Source organism: Cuculus canorus, chromosome 4 (assembly GCF_017976375.1).
Source record: "Cuculus canorus isolate bCucCan1 chromosome 4, bCucCan1.pri, whole genome shotgun sequence".
NCBI classification, from domain to species: Eukaryota; Metazoa; Chordata; class Aves; order Cuculiformes; family Cuculidae; genus Cuculus; species Cuculus canorus.
This window is the reverse complement of record NC_071404.1, coordinates 25,554,256-25,575,961: the sequence shown is the minus strand read 5'-3', so window position 1 is coordinate 25,575,961 and position 21,706 is coordinate 25,554,256. Positions and strand designations below refer to the sequence as shown.

At 37.3% G+C, this 21,706-nt stretch overlaps 1 protein-coding gene across 7 annotated transcripts in view; it reads right to left on the bottom strand.

Moving 5' to 3' along the window:
• Positions 1-21,706, bottom strand: part of N4BP2 (NEDD4 binding protein 2) — a 44,734-nt gene that overhangs the window by 11,827 nt on the left and 11,201 nt on the right. For all 7 annotated transcript variants that reach the window (XM_054064732.1, XM_054064731.1, XM_054064737.1 and 4 more), the window contains 10 exons: positions 16,759-17,098; positions 13,681-14,905; positions 12,779-12,903; positions 11,509-11,597; positions 9,935-10,011; positions 7,996-8,151; positions 4,632-6,976; positions 3,215-3,300; positions 2,441-2,483; positions 1,165-1,409 (listed from right to left, as the gene is read on the bottom strand). In XM_054064732.1, the coding sequence (XP_053920707.1) occupies positions 1,165-1,409; positions 2,441-2,483; positions 3,215-3,300; positions 4,632-6,976; positions 7,996-8,151; positions 9,935-10,011; positions 11,509-11,597; positions 12,779-12,903; positions 13,681-14,905; positions 16,759-16,975 (4,608 nt within the window). In that variant the 5' untranslated portion in view covers positions 16,976-17,098. The remainder of the gene's footprint in view (positions 1-1,164; positions 1,410-2,440; positions 2,484-3,214; positions 3,301-4,631; positions 6,977-7,995; positions 8,152-9,934; positions 10,012-11,508; positions 11,598-12,778; positions 12,904-13,680; positions 14,906-16,758; positions 17,099-21,706) is intronic.

Below are 21,706 nucleotides of genomic sequence, written 5' to 3'. Positions count from 1 at the left end.
TGGACAAAGCTAAAGGAGGATTTTTTAGAAGAAACAAAGTTTTGGAATGCATTCCCTGCTAGTCTATCTAGTCCAGTGCTAAGCCCGTGAAGTCCACCTCCCTGCACTATATTGAGGTGCTGGGGATGAAGCAACATTTTATTATTTTAAAGAATAAACAATTTTGGTTTGGTGTATCTGAAGTTATACTGTAGTAAGTATTATATTTGTGAAGTCATGCTGAGAAGATAACATAACTCCAGCCCAGAATAAAGTGGACTGATGATTCAAATACTCGGATTAAAAAAAGGGAGGGGTGGGGGAAAAGTCATCAAAACAAAGCCAAGCTCCATGAATCCAAACTGAAAATAAAGCTGCAGACATCACAACTGTTATCAGTGAACCACATATATGCAGTTCAAACAAAGAATCCACAAGTTATTCTTTCTAAGTACCGGCTACTCCATCCAACTTCCTATAACAGCAGAAACAAAGACCCTCTTTTTTAGGAGTCATCACAGACTTACAAACGAAAACGCCTGTTCTGAACAGCTGCCGGGCAGTAGAGGGCAGTACCGTGCCCGTGCCCACCAGACAGAGGATGGGAACAGTGGGGAAGACAGAATTAGTTAATATCTTTTAAAAAATTACTGTTTTCTGACAAGTAAGTACAGAACCCTGTTAGAGATTAACTGCAAGTACTTCTTTTCACATCTCATCTGTTAAGAATGCTATGAGTTCTCCTTACCAAAAAAAAAAAAAATTAAAACAATTCAATCTGCTTCTGATCAAACAAGGCACAGAGCTAATTTTTTTGATATCACTTTCCCGATAAGAAGTGTGGGAAATCACACTGATAACCTCTCTTTGGTTTTAGGTGACCAATCAAAACCAACATAACCAAACACAAATGCTAACCTGTGTAGTGAAATGCCCCATGCTCTGTTTGTGAAATAATTAAAATATTACATTTTAAAATGAGATTTATATTTTTTAAAGAGAAATATCTAGCACATGCAAGCTCCTGTATCACAGTAATCAATCAACAACACTAACTGGCATGCATTTGTCTCACAAATTCAGGCTGTAATCAGTAGCACAAAGATAAGTCACCAGGTAAGACATATTTTGCTTCATTAGCAGTAACAAATTGAAACCACATAAAAAAATTGATGCCATCCATACCAGGTCCTGTTTCTCCTGCATAGCTATTTCTTCAGAAATTATCTGTCTGAGAGAAACTTTCTGAATCTGAGCATTCCAGTGATCCATAAAAGGAAAAACATCCGATGTTGCTGGATTTTTTGTCTGTATGTCATTAGATGAGCCTGAAACCCAGCTCATGTTTTTCTTCTGTATTTTACTGTCTGTATTCTGAGGTAACAGCATTTCTGAGTCATCTGTATCTATCTGATGAACCACAGTAGCACCTTCAAAAGCAATAAAAATGAGGTGACAAATAAAACAATTAAGTTATTCATACAAGCAAAGCCAAAATAATTAAGATAAGCTTTTCAGACTAAATGGTTTGGGTTTTGTTAAAAAAGTATTATTAATGCTAAACCAGAAAACAACACATTGTTTTCACCTTTCTCACTTCTATTTTCCAAAGAATATCTGATCATCTTTATCTATTTTGTCAAACAAAAGCAAAACCATCAGACTGCTTCAGCAAATTTTCAAGTGTCAGGACATACCTCACAGCTATAAACTGTCTTGCACGTACATTCAGTGAGGAGGTTTGTTTTTATAAAAGAACTATTAACTCATGTTTACATGTTTACCTGGCCTTTCCTGTACAACTTAAGGACAGATGCTTAAAAATCTGTTTTAACAGTTCTAGGAGTTAATTCTAACAGCACTGCTTGGTCATTCAAGTGAAGATTTTTGCACCCACACTGCAACCGAATCTTCACCTAGGTCCCATGCAAGAGTAGTGGAGTTGTGCTGCAGAGGGACATTTCTGGGCGCTGAATAAAAATTAGATTGCCGGAGATATTAACACTTTCTGAGCCAGGATATACATCCTCCTGCTACAATCAACTCCTCTAACAAGGACAACAACTTCCTGACCACCTTCCTTCACCTGCAGAAATCTTATTCTGCTAGTAATTCTCTGGCCATACCTTTTCTTACCATAAGGATTACAAAAATCCTAAAGAACAGCTGTCTGATCCAGCCAAAACTTCTTTTTAAGTTCCGTAAGGTATACAAAGTGACAGGCTTTTTGCTTGCATTTACCTGGGACTAGTGATTCTGCTTAAATTCCTTTGCCCCCCCAACATCTCTGTAAGCAAACGGTAAATGGAACCAAGGGCAGTAAATAAAAGCTTAACTTAATAAAAGAATCCATCATTTTTCAATACACAGAACATTTGCAACCCTCCTGAGGTTTCAAAAGAATTAAATTTTTATCATGCGAATTAAGTATTTTTTAAATTAAAAGAAATACATAACATACCTTCTGCAGACAACTTAGATGATTCATCTCTCCTCCGACGCTTCTAAATAAAAATAGTAAAACCATGAATGTTATAATTAAGCTATAAATTTTGCAGTGAAACTTCACTTTTAGCTTCTAAGTAAACCAACTTCAAAATAACTCTCACAGTGTTTCTCAAAAATTGGATATTTTAAAAGAAATACACTTAAGAAAAATAATTATGAAGTTAAGTTCAAAAGATAGAACTATCTTTCCTAAAACACATCAAACTAGAGGAACATTCCTCACTGCTAGTAATTCATAACCTTGATTAAATAAACCAAACAACAATCTTGCCAAAAAGCATTCCAAGTTTCACATGGCTATGAAGGAAGGGAGGTTAGAGAATTCAATTAATGTACAAGGAGATGTTTTGTATACATAAGTATTCACAAAATAACTCTTCGTACAAATCAAAAGCCTATAATGACTTTTGACTAGTGGAATTTTTGATCAATTTTTGTGCAATACAGTGCATTATGATCCTTCTTCTTTTAAGAATCTCGGCTTCATGATGAGGGTCTCAGGACATGCAGTTTCTTCCTCCCTTAATCTGTCTTTCAACAGCTCCAATGATTATGACATATGCCACATATTTTTACAAACTACTATTGTGTTTTATCATTGTTCTCGTAAAGATATGTCTTACACAGTTAGACCAACACATAAGGAGACAAATGGTCTGACAAAGCATCCCATCCCATCCCACCCCACCCCATCCCATCCCATCCCACAAGTAAGAAATCTACCAACCAGAATAGATTCTTTCCATTTTTCATGAATCACTCTCGCCAAATTCAGATCAATATGAACCACACAATCCTCAACAGTCAGTGAACCTTACGGAAGAAAGAAAATGCACTCATTAAAGCATTCTATACAAGCTCACCTAACCTATAGAAGTATAGTAGCCTAGACCTATTAATTTGAATTCTAGCACTTCTGCATAAATTGCTATTCCTGAAAAAAAAAAAAAAAAAATTCAGAATGCCAAGTTAAAAAAAACAAAACCAAATAATTCCACACAAAAATCATTATCTTGTGTTCAAAAACTCAGAAAGGGTTGAAAAAAGCAAGTTAATGTTAATTGAATCTTGTTGAAGTATGACTACCTGAAAAACTACATTTTTCCTCCTTTTTTCCATTTTTCTAGCTGAACCTTCTTTTACAAAGCCACTGTTAATTTACAACCAAACTTTCATTCGTGGAACCGTGATTCCTCCTATTTTATGGCAATCCATAAGCAACTGCTTTTATGTAACACAACATACTCTCTACTGCCCAACAGCAGTCATATCCCTCCTTTCAAACACAAAAACTCAGAGAAGCAAAGTCCAAGTATCTCCTCTAACTCTAAACTGCAGGAATTATCACTTATGATACATCTTTTCCCTAAAAGATCTTTCTGATAGTGTTTCTCACCCTTTCAAAAATAAAAGTGCAAGAAGTACATATGTAACAAATAAAAAGGCAGGGCATATTTCATGCACAATAAAACACCCTTCTGCTGTCAAAAGCAAACTAAGCAAACTTGGATTTTTTGGAGGTGGTAGATATGGAAGGCAAAGAGGCCAGCTGTCAAACCCACCAATAACTCTAAGGTATCTAAGGTACTCTTCTCTTTCTTCTTCTATCAGTCTAACTTTTGCGATACATATTCAATCTGCTGATGGCTTCCCTCATCATAGTCTCTCAGCAGACTAGTCTATTTTCATCTTTTAAGTACAGCTGCACTTTATCTTCTCACTAAACCATTCATCTCCCTCCCCAATTTAACTGATGCCCAAAGCTTTCTTTTTCCTCTTTTTCCATAACCAGCCATAATTTACATCTTCCTTATCACATTAATATCCCTTCAGAATGTGAATACAAGCTCCAAAGCCTGCTGCTTAAAATGCAAGTAAGTCAATACATTTTCTCACACTTTCACAGCATGCGCACACAGAAAAAGATAAAGGCAGAAGGTAGTACTACTGCATTTATATTTTTTGCCACACTTAGTTCAGTTCCATTTTTGGATTAACAAAGCAAACAGTATCACAAGGAAGTGTGCAAATACATTCCCTAAAAATCAAGCATGACGGGAAAAAGGGAACAGTACAAGGAAGTAAGGTTTTCTCACATAAACTGAGTTTTTTTCATAAAAATACGCATATAATTATCCTCATACCTGCATCAATGCCAACAGGCCCAAATATTTCTTTCAGCTGGAAAGCCAGTTCTGGAGGTAACGTTAGTTCGAGGCAATCTATATCAAAGGCTGCACGTGATGCTGGTATAGGGCTTTGTGTCTTGGCTTTAGTTTCATCCCAGCTTGGAGCCTCAATTTCTGCTTTACCACATATCTCTCTGGAACTCCCCTGGTTTTCTTCATCTGTCTCCAGTTCTTTATCATTCCTAGAACCCACCAGAGGTGCATGATCCACTTCCTGTAATGAAGCAGTCACTTTGGAATTCTCTGCATTGCTTTCTGAAGGGTTACCGTCATTTCCATTATTTAATTCAAATCTCAAACTGGTATAAGTTGTGTCAGAACCATGACGCAAAGTCATGGGTATACATAACCCTGCATCAAGTTGTAAAACTGATGGCTTATTTATAGTTTCTTCAACGGGATGCTCAGAATCCATCTTCTGCCTTCCCAAAATGAGTGGCTCACTGATAGCTACTGCTGAGCTGCCTCCATCAGTTCTAGGGCCTGCATCCCCGGAACTTTTCAGTTCTGCCGAATCACTCAATGAGGTAGCAGTAAACAAGTCAAACACATCAGCATCTGTCACAGCAGCCTTGGTAGCTCTACCTTCTGCAATGCCAAGTGATGAGTTTTTGTCTTCTGAAGGCTCAGAGACATCACCAGCCTCAGTTACTTGCAGAATTTGTTCACAGTCTTTGAGATTCTCAGCACAATTTGTACTTGCCTTGCAATCAAGGTCTGCAACAACTGGCTCAGCTTCTCTTACTTGTGAGTGTTCAGTATCATCATCTTCGTATACCTTTTCATCACAGTCTAACAGCAGACCTATGGCCCAGTCTATATCTTTGTTACATCTTTCATACAGATCTTTCAGAGCTTCAACGGAAACAGACTCAAAAAGCTTACACAGAATATCTAGCTTTTCAGACTCATCAATATTATTGATAAGTTCACTTTCTTCCACAAATGTACTTTTATCATACGTTACTCGATAGGGTATTTCTTCCTGAGAATCTGAGTTATTACCAACGTCTTTGGGTTTGAAGCCATCTAGTCTCCCATCCAATACTTTGGTAGTCTCAGGAAAGAGTATTTTCTTTTCTAATCTCCACAGGAGAGCAAAGTCCTGTGATTCAGTCTGTGAATAGCTGCTTTTTTGTCTGCATGAGCATGTGTCATGCTTTTCTTCCACTGTGTTGAACAAAGACAAGTGTTCCTCGTTCTTGGGATGGGGCAACTTGTTTGTAAAAGTAAGGGCTAATTTGTGAGGTTTCCTTGTTCCGTTATTTTGCTGGGTCGTCTTCTCACCCACTGTTTTAGTAGTTACTGTTTCAGGTTGGTGCCCATGCAAACTCTTTATATCTGGTTGCTCTGCCTCGCTCACAGGTGTCCCACTAAGCATGTCTACAGTCTCAAGAGCTTTTCTATTAATGTCACCTTCACCATTTCTGCTTTCATCTGACTGATTTAGACTTGTCTTTCTCATCCTCCTTGACCTTTGTTGTCTCTGTTCTAATGAGCCTGAGACAGGCCAATGTCCTATCATTTGCAGTTCTGGTGTGGCTTTATCTGAACTAAGAGAGGAACAGCTAGAGGCTAGTTTTCCTTCCTCATGTACTTTTTCAACAGTACAGGTTCCAGGCAGGCCTGCTTGCTCTTTACTCAACTCGGGATGCTGCTCACTGGGAGTTTTACCTTCTGTATCACTCCTTAGAGAAGATTTTTCTAGTCTTCTGGCTCTTTTGACTCTCTGCCCCATTGTCTGTTCTATAGGCCAGTCACCCAGAAAGTTTAGTAGTTCAGGTTTTCCTGATGTGTCAAAAGCTGAACTGCTTGGTTCGATTATCTTAATACTTTGAGCTGATTTTGGTTCCATACCTATTTCACATGATTGTTCAGCTTCAGTCTGAGCTTTGACAATGTCGTTACCACTGTGTTCTTTAAGTCCTCCTGTAAGCAAGCACACAGCCTCTTCAGTTGTGGTCACATCAACCTCATCCATTTCTATTCGAGCATTTTTTCCTATTTTTTCTCTGTCCTCCTTCTCGAAGGGCAGTTCTTTTTCTACACAATCTGGTAAACAAATATCCAAGCCACCTTGAACAGTGTTGTTCTCAGATAAGTGTTCCACTGAGTTGTTTTCCATTTCTTTTTCCTCTTTCTGAAAATGTTCAGGATGACAGTTACTTTCTAGTGCTAGAGAAGTACTGGAAATAGTTTTATCATCTTCAGTGTTAGCTGAAGCTGATAGTTCAGGCTCCACATTAGAAGCAAAAAGGTTTTCTTCCTGTACATCAGAATGTGCCACTTTTTTTTTTTGTCTGAAAGACAAAACACAATGAAAGACAAACTCATCTGAAATCTTGAAGCACTTGTCCAGCTCTCTAGTGAGAGGAAAACAATTTTAAGATGACTTAGCCCTAACTTAAACTATAGAATAAAGGAGCTAAGCTAATTGAAATTTTCCTCAGTAAGTATCCCTTTCTTACTTCAGTATGGGGCTAAGAATTCTTTTCTCAAGAGTATTTTCCCCCATTTCCAGCATTCAGTTATGTACTAAAGCACTCTGCTGCCAGATGTTTCCTCCTTCAGATCAGAAAACCTGGTAAATATGCTTTTATTTAATGGCTGTCGCTCTCTCCTGATGGCTCAATGCTAAAGAAAGTCTAGAAGTTAACTAAGAGAGAATATGCCATTTTCCAGTCAACTACATTCCATTCCTTATCAGTGCCCACTTCATTTCAAATACATTAAGCATGCAAAACCCAAAAGAAATAAAACTACAATAAAATCTGATTTCCTATGCATATATAGCGTTATCTAGATTAGCCACTACAAAATAGTACAGAAATCTACACAAGTCTAAATTAAACATACTCAAAAGCGAGTAGATGACTTGTTACTACGGCATGAAGAATCTATCTTCTACCACAAAGACATTTTTTAATACCAACACACAGACTCAGGAATTGTAATTTAGACTTCATCCTTCGGAAAGGCATTTTCTAGAACACAAATTTTTTTTATATCTACAGCATACATCCAACAACACATTTCTAAGATAAGAGAAAGTTAAACAAGATTGGCTTACTGAAAAGAAACACACAGCCGTACTGGTTATCAAAAAGCATCAGAAAGTTGACTAAAACCCTTACTGCTCATTTCTAGAAATCCTGACATTCTAAACAATTAAGAAAACTATATAGTGTATTTCTTCTTATTATTTAACTGATTTTTCAAATGTGTTCACTGTTCAACAGCATTATCCAGGTTCTGTTTCTATGAAGTTCGAATTTTTAGGCTTTTGAGACCACAAAGGTAGTGACAGAAAGAATCTAACCTACGGTTTTCTTCCTGACAATGATCGTCACTCCAGCCAGCAGCTTCTGATTTGTCTGGGACTGAAGAATTCAATATTGAACTAATGGTAAGGCAGGGCTCATACCGTTCCAACATTCTTTTGATCTTTTCTTTAGAAACACCATGAATGTTTCGCCTATGAAGTTAAAAAAAAAAAAAAAAAAGAAACATAGAAACACAACATTTCACATTCGTATATTACAATAATAATAACATAATGACAATAAGTTTACAGCAAGGCTAAGGGGGCCAGAGTGAAAGCTGTGAAACAGGAATTCTGTCTGTATCAGGGCACTAAGGCATTCCAAACAGGCAATCTCAAGACAAATCACAGCTCCAACCTTCTCCACTCCACCTGGTGGCCCTGTTCTGCAGTGGAATGGCTTAATACTAAAATCTAAACTATACCAATAATGCATCTTTTTCAAGTAACTATCAGAAACACACCACATCAGACCCTGACAGTGATGCAGATATCAAACTGAATATGGACAATTTCTGCATTCAGTTTAACTTCTCTCGTTTTGCTAAATTAAGAACTCCTCAAGCCTTGAGGAAAACCTATTTACCCATTACTTTGGACACCCTTTGACTAGGAATTTTCACTGACATTGTTAAACATCAACTAGCAACATGCTCTGCAGCAGTTGCACCTAGAACAAGTGAATCCTGCCCAGGATGGCAAAACAGAAATTGAAGGTACAGGACAGTTCAAGACCTATTTTAGGAAAGAAAATAATCTTCCTTGTCTCATTTGAAAAGTGGCCAACCTTCAGCTAATCATGTAAGTTCAGATGACAGCTGATATTATGAAATTACAAAACAATTTATGTTGAAAGGGACCTCTGGACATCACACAGTCCAACCTCCTATTCAGTGGAGGTGCATCTAGATAAGGTTGCACAGAGTTTTGTCTTATCAAATTCTGAACACCCCTAGTGAATGAAAGTCTACAAATTCTTTGGGTAACCTCTTTCCATGCCTGACCACCTTTCGTTTGCTTTTGGTTTTGGTTTTTTTTTTCTTATGTAATCAAAATTTCCCAAGTTCCAATTTGCTTTTGGTCCTGTCATCTCTCAAACCTCAGAAGAGATCTTTTTAGTCTTCTCTATAACCTCCCAAAAGGCAGCTGAAGACAGCAATGTGATCCTTCCCTAACGTTCTCTTCTTAAGGATGAAGAAACTACTCTTACTTAATAATCATCTGCAAATATGCTGAGAGTGCACTCTGTTCCAGAATCCAAGTAATAAAAAGGACATTAAATAGTAGTGGTCTTAGTATTCATCCTAGAGGGACATCAGCCTCCTCTTGGACCTGGAATCACTGATCATAGCCTCTGGACCTGGCATGCAGCCAGTTTTCTGGCTACCTTATTATTAATTTACATAGGGCTTACATCTTGCCCATCTTGGCTCTAAGTAAGGGCTTTATGACTGTGTAGAAAGTCCTGCTAAAGCAGAGGTAAACAACAATGGTGATGCCCATGCCCAGGAGTTTGTCTCTTTCAGGCCAGAAGGAGTTGATTGCCTTAAACTCAGTGACAGTAGAAACAGTTCAAGTAAGGCAACAGACCAGTCTGATGCAAAAACAGCCCTAACATGACCTCATTTTTGCAACCTAAGGAACCCAAAGAAGCAGTCACTGTACCTTAAACACAAAAGGACTGCAATCATAACATCTATTACTAACAGTATCTTCTGTATGTAATCAGAATAAAGTGACAGGGAAAAAAAACTCACAATGCATGTAAATCCCACAAAAGTTAACATTGTAAGAAAAAAATACTAAAAAGCTACTTATTATTGCAAAAATCTTGATTGATATCTTGCTACTTCACCCACCACGGTACTAAAAAATCATAGTGCACAGACTGTGATTGATATACAATTTAATATGAAATTTTCATTCACATCCTTACCTCTCAAGTTCTCTTGGTTTAGACTTCCACCAAGTGTCTGGTTCTCGGAACATGATTTTGTATTTGAACTGTTGAGCCTGAATAAAACAGATACAAAACAGAACAAGTCACATCACTTATTTCTTATTTCTGTGAAAAAAAGCACACAACATGCATAGCCTGCTTCTTTACAGATTTTTTTCTTATTTTTCAAAACCAAATAAACACTTGGAATCACATATTTTTGTTCAGTGTTTCACTTCTGCTTATATAGAGATCTTTAAAATTATGCATATGCATCTCTTACTGTAAAATTAAATGTGTACCACAATCACTAACAACAACAAAAATCGATATTTTATATCATCCCTTTAAATGTTCTACATCCTCTGAAGTCAGGACTGCAGAACATCTCTTTCCAGGTACCTATAGCATGTATATGTCTACACAGTCTCTCCAAGACAGAGAACAGCTCACTGCTTACATTCACAGCTGACCAGACGCGAGCCAGTCCCAAAACAAGCAATTCAGTTATGCTAACACAGCAACTGCAGGCAGCCTTCCTGCCCTATGTGAAACTTGAGCATGCTGCAAGTAAGTGGCCCTTATATGGTCTAGTCTCATCGTGACAAAAAAGGAGCCTGAAGTCTAATCATAAGAAACACTGTGAGTCCTGTGCCATTTCTCCCTATTCCTGCTCTCAGAAAAAATTCTTAGCAACCTACCAAATCCTGCATTTCCTGGAAGAACTTTTGTTGTATCTTTATTTCAGAATACAGCAAAATCAAGGACTTAATTTGTGAAAGAATTGTTACTCTGACAATTCTTAATGAATGCAAGGATAATAAAATAAAGATTTTATTAATAAAAATTATGTGTCAAGTCCCACAGTTCACTAATCCATTACCACTTGAAGCACATGTCTACTATCTGCTAAAAAGCTGTTAGTTCTATGTACTAAACTGTTTCTATACCACAGCAGGAGAAATCAGACTTCTACTTTATAATATTTCTTCCAATATATTATTTCTGTTAATCAGAAGCAATTTTATAAAATAATGCAGTTCTGCAAGCATAAAGAAAAGAATATTAAAACCACCGACCAAAATGATGAATGATGAACAGCAAAATAAGAGTCGAGGTCTAAAAGTCTAAATCTACATAACTTCAAGCAAGCTAGCAACATTTGGTAACTTCAGCACTCCAACCAGTCATCTGGTATCTGCCTCTATGCCATATTCAGGATGAAGCTAAGAATGAGTGTTCATCAAACATCACTGTCATTAATTAGTATTGATTATATTTTTAAGGTAGCTTATAAAGAGGAAAAAAATTCTGCTTCCTCAACAATATTTATTTTTGATCCCAAGTGCAAAGCACTTGGCTTAGTCACTTAGAAACTAGGCCAGTTCAATACCTAGATGTGCACAGATTATGACACCGGGTAATACAATTCCATGTAACATTGTTTTTATTTTAGTCCAGAATCCCTTGTGGAACAGCTAGACTGAGAAAGACAATCTCATTTTAAAACATATGCTGTTGCCATGATGGTCAATAATCCCTCTTCACACTGACCAAATGGTAATACTAACCAAAGTAACATAAGGCTTCATCTCCCATGCTTGTATATTTGTGTTGTCTATTATTATAGGAGTGATTCTCATTTCAAATGCTTCTTTGGCTGAAAGAAACACGTGGGCAAAAGAATATGATATAGTTAATTTCATTATAAAAGGGTATAACATTTATACTAATTCTCTAAATTTGCAATGTGTTTTTAGGTAGATAATTGATAATCATTAGCCACTGTGTAAAGAACTCTCGCCACAGTGTGATCTGTTGCAAGGCTCTCTTTTATTTTAGAAATCCCCCCCTTCACATGTAAAGCTACTGAGATGTGGCATTATTCTTTTGAATTAACGTATGTATGATAATCAAGGAATGAAAATGCAGATGTAAAATGCACCAAGATGACGAATCAATCAGTAAATTAAACTAAAAAAACTACATGATCACCTTAAGGTGGACTACTTTGTTGCATACAAAATTCTTGGCTTTCTAACAGTCTTAAGATTAGCTCACTCTGTAAAACTGTATAAAATATGAAAAATCAAAATAATTATTGTAATTTAAATACACAGTAATGAAATGTTTAGTCACTAGCTTTGAGAAACACCATGTTTTTGTAGCTATGTTACGTGTCTGAACAATCAAAGTTATATTTGAATCACATATTTCTTATTACTCCATTTCTCCACTGATTAACAATTTCACAGTAGAAAAGTGCTCGTTGTTTAAACTTAGCAAATAAGATCTTAAAAAGCGTTGTTCTGTGGTGAGGTTAACAGGAGCCACTATCAAAAAATAAATTGGTAATGGGAAAAAAAAATTATCCAGTCTTCCTCTTATAATTTTGTTTTAAATTTGCCAAAATTTTCATGCTGAAGAGGATGAAAAAAAACAAGAGGAAGAAAATATCTGAGTGGTATTTGTATCGACATCCCACATTACTTACTGCATATGCATATATAATGGCTCACCTCAGAAGAAATATTTCTGGGACATGGTACGGATTGCCACTCCAGAAATGGGACACAACCCAGAATATGCACCATGATGAAATCCGAGGACAACACAATGTTTTGACAAAGACACTGGCGTTTTTCATTCCAAAACACACAATGGACAGATGGCTGCTGAGTTTGTGCTTGTAATCTTCTTCCACACACACATTAAAAAATATTTCTATGACGAGACAAGTGCTTGTCCAGTGACACAGGCGTTACAAGACAGGCAGCTTTTTAAACGGCACTTGAGCACTGAACTGTGAACAGGCAAGCTAATCCCTTATTTATTTCTCACCTCGTTTCCTGTTCCAGTCATGCGCTTCCCCTAAGCAATCAGGATCATAATGGTATTGTCCATGTTTATAAAAGTAATCATCAGTACTAAGAATGATTCCACCTGGGTTATCCTCAAGCAAAGTCCTGCAAAAGATCAAGAAGTAAATAGCTTTCCCCATCTTCTGTCCCCAGCCTTGATATCTGCTACCATACATATATGTATTTAGTTTCTTGCACAAACCAAAATGATTCGGAATGGAAGCAGCAAATTTGGGGGGAGAAGGAATCACCTGCCAGGCAAAGATTATCTACAATGATTTCCACCCTCTTCTGAAGGCTGAGCGGAAAAAGTTGACAGGGGTTCTCTACAAGTCACATTTCAAAACAAGGGAGGTATTTTTCCATCTACATCTAGTGGCATACTTTCACAGTGACAAATAAACACAGAGTCTTAATTCCACCAACTATTAAGGTGCCAGCCAAAAGAGTCTAAGATCAATCTAGACTTTTAGAGAGTTAGGAAAGAAATCAAGAATCCAACCCAAGAAGATCCACACATACTGCTTACACAAAAGAATTCCAACATTGGAAGGGGAATTTCTGCCTCTAAAGAGCTGGCATGTTTCCATTCATGTTATGGGAATGAAATACCCAAAATGAACAGAGACTGGAAGAACACAGCAGACCTAATACTACTGCAACAAACCTCTGCTGACAAACTCCTTCAGCCAGTAACAGAAGTTAAAGCTAATCTCAGCTCTCTGAAATTACTATTACTCACCGTGCTGCACAGACCACGTAGCTGGCAACTAGGGTATCAGCACAACAATTTACAAATGTCAGAAGATTGTCTCTGCCTGCACTAACTCCTGTGCACAATTAAGCACTTTCTTTTACAAACTAAAAATACATATGTTCTACCTTGCCAAATATGATTTTCCTGATCCTGGAACACCTCTGAGAAGAACAAGCACTTGACCTGTAAGGTGCATCTTTTTTCTCGTGTGACAAACAGGTGGCTGCTGTGCTTCCAAGAGGTTCAACTTTGAGCTTCTATCTTGACTTCCCCGTATTTTCAGAGAAGAGTTTCTATCCCAGGCATTTGGGAATGGAGAGGGGAAAAAATGTCCTTTTTCCAAAGTCCTGCAGTCTGAAACAGGTCTCCACTGCTCTGGACTGACAGCCACAGGAGGTACAAAGCTGCGACTTCTACTGGACGGATAAAACACAGGAGCCATGAGATTCCAGCGTTGCTGAGGGTGACATGATGGTGTAGAGTAATTTAAGTTATAGCCCTGCTGAGCTTGCTGAAAATGTGCAGGTTTTGGTGTTTCTAAAACGGATGTTTCAAGAGAGACATAGGCCTCTGGAAGAAAAGTGCTCTGCTGGCTGTTAAAAGCAGTTACTATCTTTTCGTCCTGTTTCAGGCACCTTGAATTAGGATTTTCAGTTACAGCTGCTCTAAGCTCCACAGGTATTTGGGAGGACTCATCAGAAGCAGCAGTCACGCTTTTTTGATCTAAAACAGTGTCTTGTGTCTGATCAGACTTCCCACATGATATTTCTCCATTCAACTGTTTACAGGGTTCTGAAGCTATATCATGTTGACCATGCATTTCTGACAAATCAGAATCTTCCAGTATCCGTACAAAAGCGTCTGATGCAGCTGGTAAGCTTGTCTGGAGACCCAGCTGACTTTCTAGCGGCTGAAAACAGCTGGAGTTTTCCAAAACCTCACCGTTCATCCCCGTTTGCTGTGGAAAAAATAGGACATTGCAACCTGAATCAGATTTTTCCCACTCAGGAAATTCATTAAAGTCATCATGTTCCACAGAGTGCATATGTACTATTTGGTCATTCACAGAATTAAGCAATTCATCACTCCAGCTGTACTTCTGAAGAGCATTTTCTATTAAGGAATCTATGTCTTCAGTCAGCTGCACATCAGGTGACAGGACCTCTTCTTTTTCTTCTTCAGAATTCCTTTGTTCTGCAGTACTTTCCCCCATTCTTTCATTTGCAACAGATCTTTGCTGATAAACAAGAGCTACCGATGATGCTACTGTATCAAAACCCAGGTATTTTGAAGACGCTACCCCTTTGGCATGGGTGGACAGCTCTAGCAGATAATCCATAGCATTCTCCACTGTTGAATGAGGTAAGGAGAAAAAAGCATGGTCAACCAAACAAATACAAGCTGATGTGAACACAATTTTTTCACTTGAAGGAGTATTTATCACAACTAAAGAGATAACCAAGACAGTTTCATCTTTCAAAAAAACCTTCTGCAACTCCAATGATCTGGTTGTCATTAGAGGTAATGGCAGAACACAACACAGACACATTGCAAAACAATAACCTAATAAGCATAAAAAATACTAAGAAAATAGTGTATAAAAATTATTAAGATTAACTGGGAAAAAATCCGAACTGGGTGTTTAAATGGATACTTATTTCTAACCTAACTCATACAGACAAAATAACGTAAAATAAACTGAAAAACACTGCTAAGAACTAAAGAGATTAAATTATGCAACATATGTTCATTATGGCTAGGCTTAGATGAAAATGTCATACCTAATATAGCCTGAGAAATCCAGTAACTGCATTAATTCTTTGTAAAGCCGCTAAATGGAGTATAGACTGCCTGTGATCAACATGAACAAAATGAAAACCTGGCACAAGTATCATCTGAGCCCTAAAGTTAACCTTGTTTTCCTGATAGACAGCGTAGCAAGAAGTCTAAGCCCACTAAAGTGCAACTCTCTCTGCACATGTTAAATAAAACCTTCCTCGTCCTTCCATCTTCTCTACTACATGAGACCAACTTACTATTACTCATATGAAAGTATGCTAATCTTTCAACTTTTAAACTATTTTTAACAGTACAGCACAATAATGTACTTTGTTTACTGAATTCTCCAATAAGCTTCTAGATAAATCTGTTATTTTGATAAAGGTAAATCAAAAGCATGAATTGGTAATTCCATCAATTTCAATTTGAAAAGGAACAACAATAATAGCAACAAATATGACCGTGCTATTAAGTTATAAACTCTTTACAATCTAGGTAAGGTAAAAAACAGCAATAAAAGTAGTCCTTTCAATGGCTACCTAGCTTTCATACATATTAGAAAACGCCAAACTCTCCCTTCTTTGCAGATAGTCTTAGAAAAATATCTCAGCTAATCACATCTGATCAATACAGATTGATTAAAACACTCCATAGATTACTTACTCTCCTGTCAAATAACTGCTCAGATGTTGCCATACAGCATCTCATCTATTACTTTTATTATAAGCGAATTATAGTTATAATTATAATTTATTTTAAAACCACTAAAGCACGGGAAGCACTGGACACAGACATGAAAACAGTCTGCTGGGGAAGCAGGTAGGTTATGTAGCTTGGCAGAGTACAGGGGAGAAACACAGCCCAAGCGAGGCTGCAGATAATTCAACATGACAAACAGAATTTATCCTGCAAAAGCTAATCCTTAGTGGAGATGACAAGACGACAGTGAAAACCAAAGTAAAACTAAAGCTCAATTCAAGTATTTAAGGAAAAGCAAATGCTGCCAGGACCACATACTGTGTACCATTGTCTCAAAAAATTGTGATCTAGAACATAAAATATCCCTCCTGCAGAACGGCTTGTGTGTCTAGCAGCTATGGCACGAAAACTAATTGGAAAAAACAGATTCTCCTCACAACTCTACCACTGCCTGCTCTGTGTCACAGAACAAGCCTCTCAAACTGTACCCCTTTTTACGGAGCACACTGCTACTGCAAATTATTAGCCTCACAGAAGCATTGTCTAACTTAGAGAATCTTGCATTAAAGAGCTATAACATTTCAAAATATTATGACTCACCTACTCATTAAAAGTTAAACTCACAAACAGGCTTGCAACACCCACACCAACTTTTCTAGAGTCGCCCTAGTTAAGAGCTGTCTGTGTATGTAACAAAACTGTAACGCCAAATGTACATCATTTACCTTTAAAATCACATTCAGACAGAACCATATAAACCACACTAGGATCTAGGGCAGAAAACATCTCTGACATGCTGTTGAAGAGCTCTTCCCTATTGCCACTATGCGCTGCTTGTGACACCAAGTGGCTTGGGTCCCCCTGGGATACAGCAATAGCAGTTCCATCAACATTGCCATTCTTCCGAGAAGGACTCCCACCAGTTTTCCTTCTCCGTGGCATTTTGTTCTTTAAAATTCAGCTTGCTTTTTGTTTTAGTTTATTCACATGCAGCTGACAGCATCAAGTCCAGAAATCATGAAAAAATATCTCATAACTGGGATACATGTAACAGCAATAGCAGACCTGGGGGGAAAAAAAAAAAAGAATAGAGAAATTTTAATAAAATACACAGCCACATTTCCATGTCTCCTATCTAGATAGCTAAAAAAAAACCAACCCACAAATAAACAACCATAAGCATCCAGGAAAGCATTTTCTAGAAGGCTACCTTTCCTCTTTTCAAATGGCTGACAGCTAAATAGCAGCCTTATTTTCCAAATAACTAGATATTGAATCTTTGTCTGGAAGACAGAAAAAGTAAAATGGAATTTATAAGAAAAATCCAGAAAAGTAAAGGAAGCAATGCAGGACAGCGAGTTCACACATACTCCTCTGCTAGCACCTAGTGATGACCAAATAACATTAGGGAATGCTTGTATTCTCTTTAAATTCAGAAATTTTGCTCCTCTTACAAAAGTACTGGAAAACATAACAGACGTCTCCAAATCTTCCAGAGTCTTTCATGCCTTCCCCTCCCTCTACTTCTTTAAGAATAAAGAGTCGAGTTTCTTCAATGTTCAAACACTTGCACAGGCTGCCCAGAGAGGCTGCAGAGTCTCAGCCAAGCAGATTCTCAAAATCTGCCCTGAGCAACCTACTTGATCCTGCATGAGGATCCTGCATGAGGTTCAACATGGGTTGAACCAGATGATATCCAGACATGATTTCCAAACTCAGCCTGTACGGTTTGGTTTTTTGTTAAAAAAATTTTACACCTTCATAAGCCAAAGCAAGAAAAGTTTCTGTCCACCCTGTGCTACTTCTGGTATAAAGCGTTGAATATATCTAGTTAATACATTATGGCACCTATATTAACTTCAATCATTGCATTTATCTTATATAGAAAAGTGATTATTAATTGAAGTACAAGCACAGAATACAGCGTGGTCTCACTTTTTTCTTTATATCAAATAGCATCAAAGCTCTACTGCCTTCTAGTGATGCTCATAATAGACTAATTTATACTTTTCACAAATAATTATTCAGAACACTAGCAAACCTTGCTAAGGCTGCAAATCTTAAATTATTTACAGCAAAGAATCACTACTTACTGAGCACATAAATAAATGGCAGCACTTCTAAGTTCACATAATCCTTCCCTTCATAGATCCCTGGCACATAACTGATGATGCCAGATCAGTGCCAGATTCAGACAGCACTTCTCCATTATTCTCTAGCAATCTCTCCAGCAACCAAGAAAAGTATCATTTAGAAAAGGGTGGGTTGTCACGTTCTGAGTCACAGAAATTTATGTAAGAAAAGCAGGCAACTCCAGGATCCCAGGAGTTTCTACCATATGTATACAGATTTAGATAGACAAACCAGATGGATGTCTGAAACAATGAAGAGGTCAAGGAATTCTGAAATGCATGACAAGGAAAACAATACAAAGGAAAAGGAAGAAGCAGGCTTACAAAAGTAAAGGAGAAACGCTAGTCAGCCAGACTGAGCTGGGACATTTGCAGCTGTTCTTTTCATTACACTTTTTTTGGTTCACCTCTCTGATTAACCATCCTTACACAATTCTTTACTATCATGAAAAAGTATTCAAGCAAAGCAATCATATAAAAAAAATGTAAAGCAAGTCGAGTTTCTCAAACTCGTATTTCTAATTGATTCATCCTCCATCCAGTAAAACAGGTTGAGACTTAAATTCACACACTGGGGTAATGCTAAAAAATGTGATTTTTTTCTCACTAAAAGAGGTTCAGTGACAAAGGTCCTGCAAGGGAGAAGGGTTTTCATGCACCCTGATGTTACTGAATGTCAAGAGACTTTAAGCTGAACACTCCAGATGTCAACAATGTTTTAATTCAACTCTCTTTTAACGATCAACCCTATATGGACCCACTGCTAAAAATCATGCTCTGTAGCTAGGACTTTTAACAACTGATTGTCTTACTTCACTACAGGATATTATCTTCCCAATGTATTTCCTGCAGTAGGCTTTCTATGCCAACATATATTAGGGTGCCTTACTCTAATGACTTAACAAAGCCACGCACTTCAGTCTGCACGGATCTCAGTTAGTGAATTCACAGTGCAACGCTTCAGGATGATCAAGGCCTAAACTGTTTATTGCCATTAATCACCAAAAGCAGAAAAAAAAAAAAAGGAAAAAAACATCTGTCACCTCAGAATCTACACACAGATCAAAAACTTAGTGACTCCCACTACATCCAAGCGCGCTAAGGCAATGCACAGATCCACATTTTGTCCCATCTCTTCATTTAAAGTCTTAGTAAAGCTGAGGAAATTGTTAAATCTATCAAAAAGACTGATCATCATTGCTCAGGATTTCATTTAAATAAGGTATTTATCAAGGCCAGACAGATATTTTGACAGTTACCTCCTTTGTTTAACACAATATTTTCAATGAAGTTCCTGAACAGATTATCACTCAGATTATCATCTTGGGTGATATCTGTTGGTATTACCAAGCACAACAATAGTACATAAAAACAAATGCCTGCACATACTGAAAGCACACTGTGCTGTATTACATAAGAGATTACACAAACATGCTCAATCGAAATGAGTAATTTTTATTTGCTTTTAAGAGCACGCCCTGAACTTTACAGATGATTTTATCCAGGAACTTGCCTTTTCAGATACTCGAGTTTCTTGTTTTGAAAATTAGTTTCATAATTTTGAAAAAGGATGCAATTTTTAATAACCCAGTAGCCAGACTTGCAAGTCTGCTATATTCCTCAGTTCTGGATAACACAACATGAATCAATTTGTAGTTTGCTGTGGATGGGGGGGTAGGTGTCCACCAGGATGAAAATGGAGTTGTAATAACATAATGATTTAGAAGAGCAGGGCTGTGCTGAACCCACTGAAAGGGAATTCTAGACAATTAACCAGAGGCTGCAATATACTCAGAGGTTCGCTAGTCAGTTCTGGTACCACCATTCGACACACATCTAATTAGAACAGCTGTTTCATTTCAGCACTGATGAAAAACAATACTCGTGCGGCAGTCTCAACTTCACCTTTAAAAACAAAGCAAAACCAAACCCACGAGCACCTCCTCACTCATAGTTCTTCAGAAATAAACTTCTCCTGACATTAAGGAACTCCTCCCAATCTAACCGAAGTACCACAAACAACCATATGTACAAAGCTGCCTGTATGAAAATTACCTTCCAAATGAAGCAATCTTACAAATAAAAGAGATATTAAAAAGACACCAGCATACTCTACAAAGTAAGATCATTTTCAAACCCTACCAACCTAGAGGAAAAAAAAGTAGATTTGTCAGGTCAGAGCACTTTAACATCATCATGTTTCTAGCCAGCTAGACTTTATTTCTGATGATAGACTATGACCCTCAGGTATGCCTGTTCCGGTACTGCTACCCTGAGGAAGCTGGATGGATGCATCAGAGACAGACATTCCACAGGCACAGATATTCTATAGGCAGAGGTCAGCATCCACTACAAGCAAGCCAGTCACCACAGAAGCAGGCAGGCCCTGATGTAACCACCCTTTTTTTTTTTTCCTGCTTGACAGACAGAACAATGAAGTGGAGAGAAGTGGCTCACCTGGCACTCACTGCAAGAGGATGGGCCGAGATCTCAAGTCTCAATCCCAGCATCTTACTAACAACATCATTCAACTTCCCTATTCAGTGAAAGGAAAACCCATCATTTCATAAACTAGTTCTAAGAATGTGTTCATAATTCCCTAAAGAAAGATAGATGACCAGTGTTTCCAATAAATAAAAAGTCTGTCAGCTATACAGAAGAAAAATACGCAAGTCTTTTTTTCCCTTCTCCCTTTCCATTTTTTGCATTCTCATACCTAAATTGATAAACTAAATCGATGAAAGTATTAGTCTTAGGAAAATATGTAAGAAAATTCTTCCATAAATCACAGAGTGAATTTAAATCACTGTAGTTACTGCAAAGAAATTCCCTTGCAAACATGTTTCAAAAGGTTCCATTTTATTTTCATTACTACAATCATTCACAGAAGAAATTAATCCAAAATATCAGGAGTAAAATAGCCATCCTGGTCAGAATCCTCACGTTAAGGGGGAAAAAATGTGAAAACAAAACAAAACCCTCCAGGCTCCAACACAGGTAAAATAAATCATAACTTTACTTTAACTTATTTGTAAGTTGTACTTAGAAAAACCCAAAGTGTACTTTTTTACAACACAATCAAATAGAAACTTGAAGAAATTAAAAAAATAATTCAGGCAACAAATGCATTTTCTAAAATTAAAGCTAAAAAGCATGAGTTATGTTTACACTGAAATGACAATAAATTTGTCCAGCTAAACATTTGTTTTCCATACCAGCAGCTAGAAACTCCCCCCTGCTTTCTAAGAACTCCTACACGTTGCTGAAGAACTGAATTTTTACAAAATCAAACAAAAGCTACTATAAAACAATATTAGGCATGACCTGACTGTTCTAAAATATCTGGGAAAGCAGTTTAAGTCTCAGGCTTGAAATATGCATTATCTCATTTTCAATGTAATAGGAAAACGTATATGCAGTTGCTGAATAAAGATCTGATCAACACCTGGCACATCTCATGTCTTTTACACTGAGATGTCTTCTTAGAAACCATATTCAGTATCTTGCATTTTCAAGATGCGTCAAACCTCTGGAGTAGAGT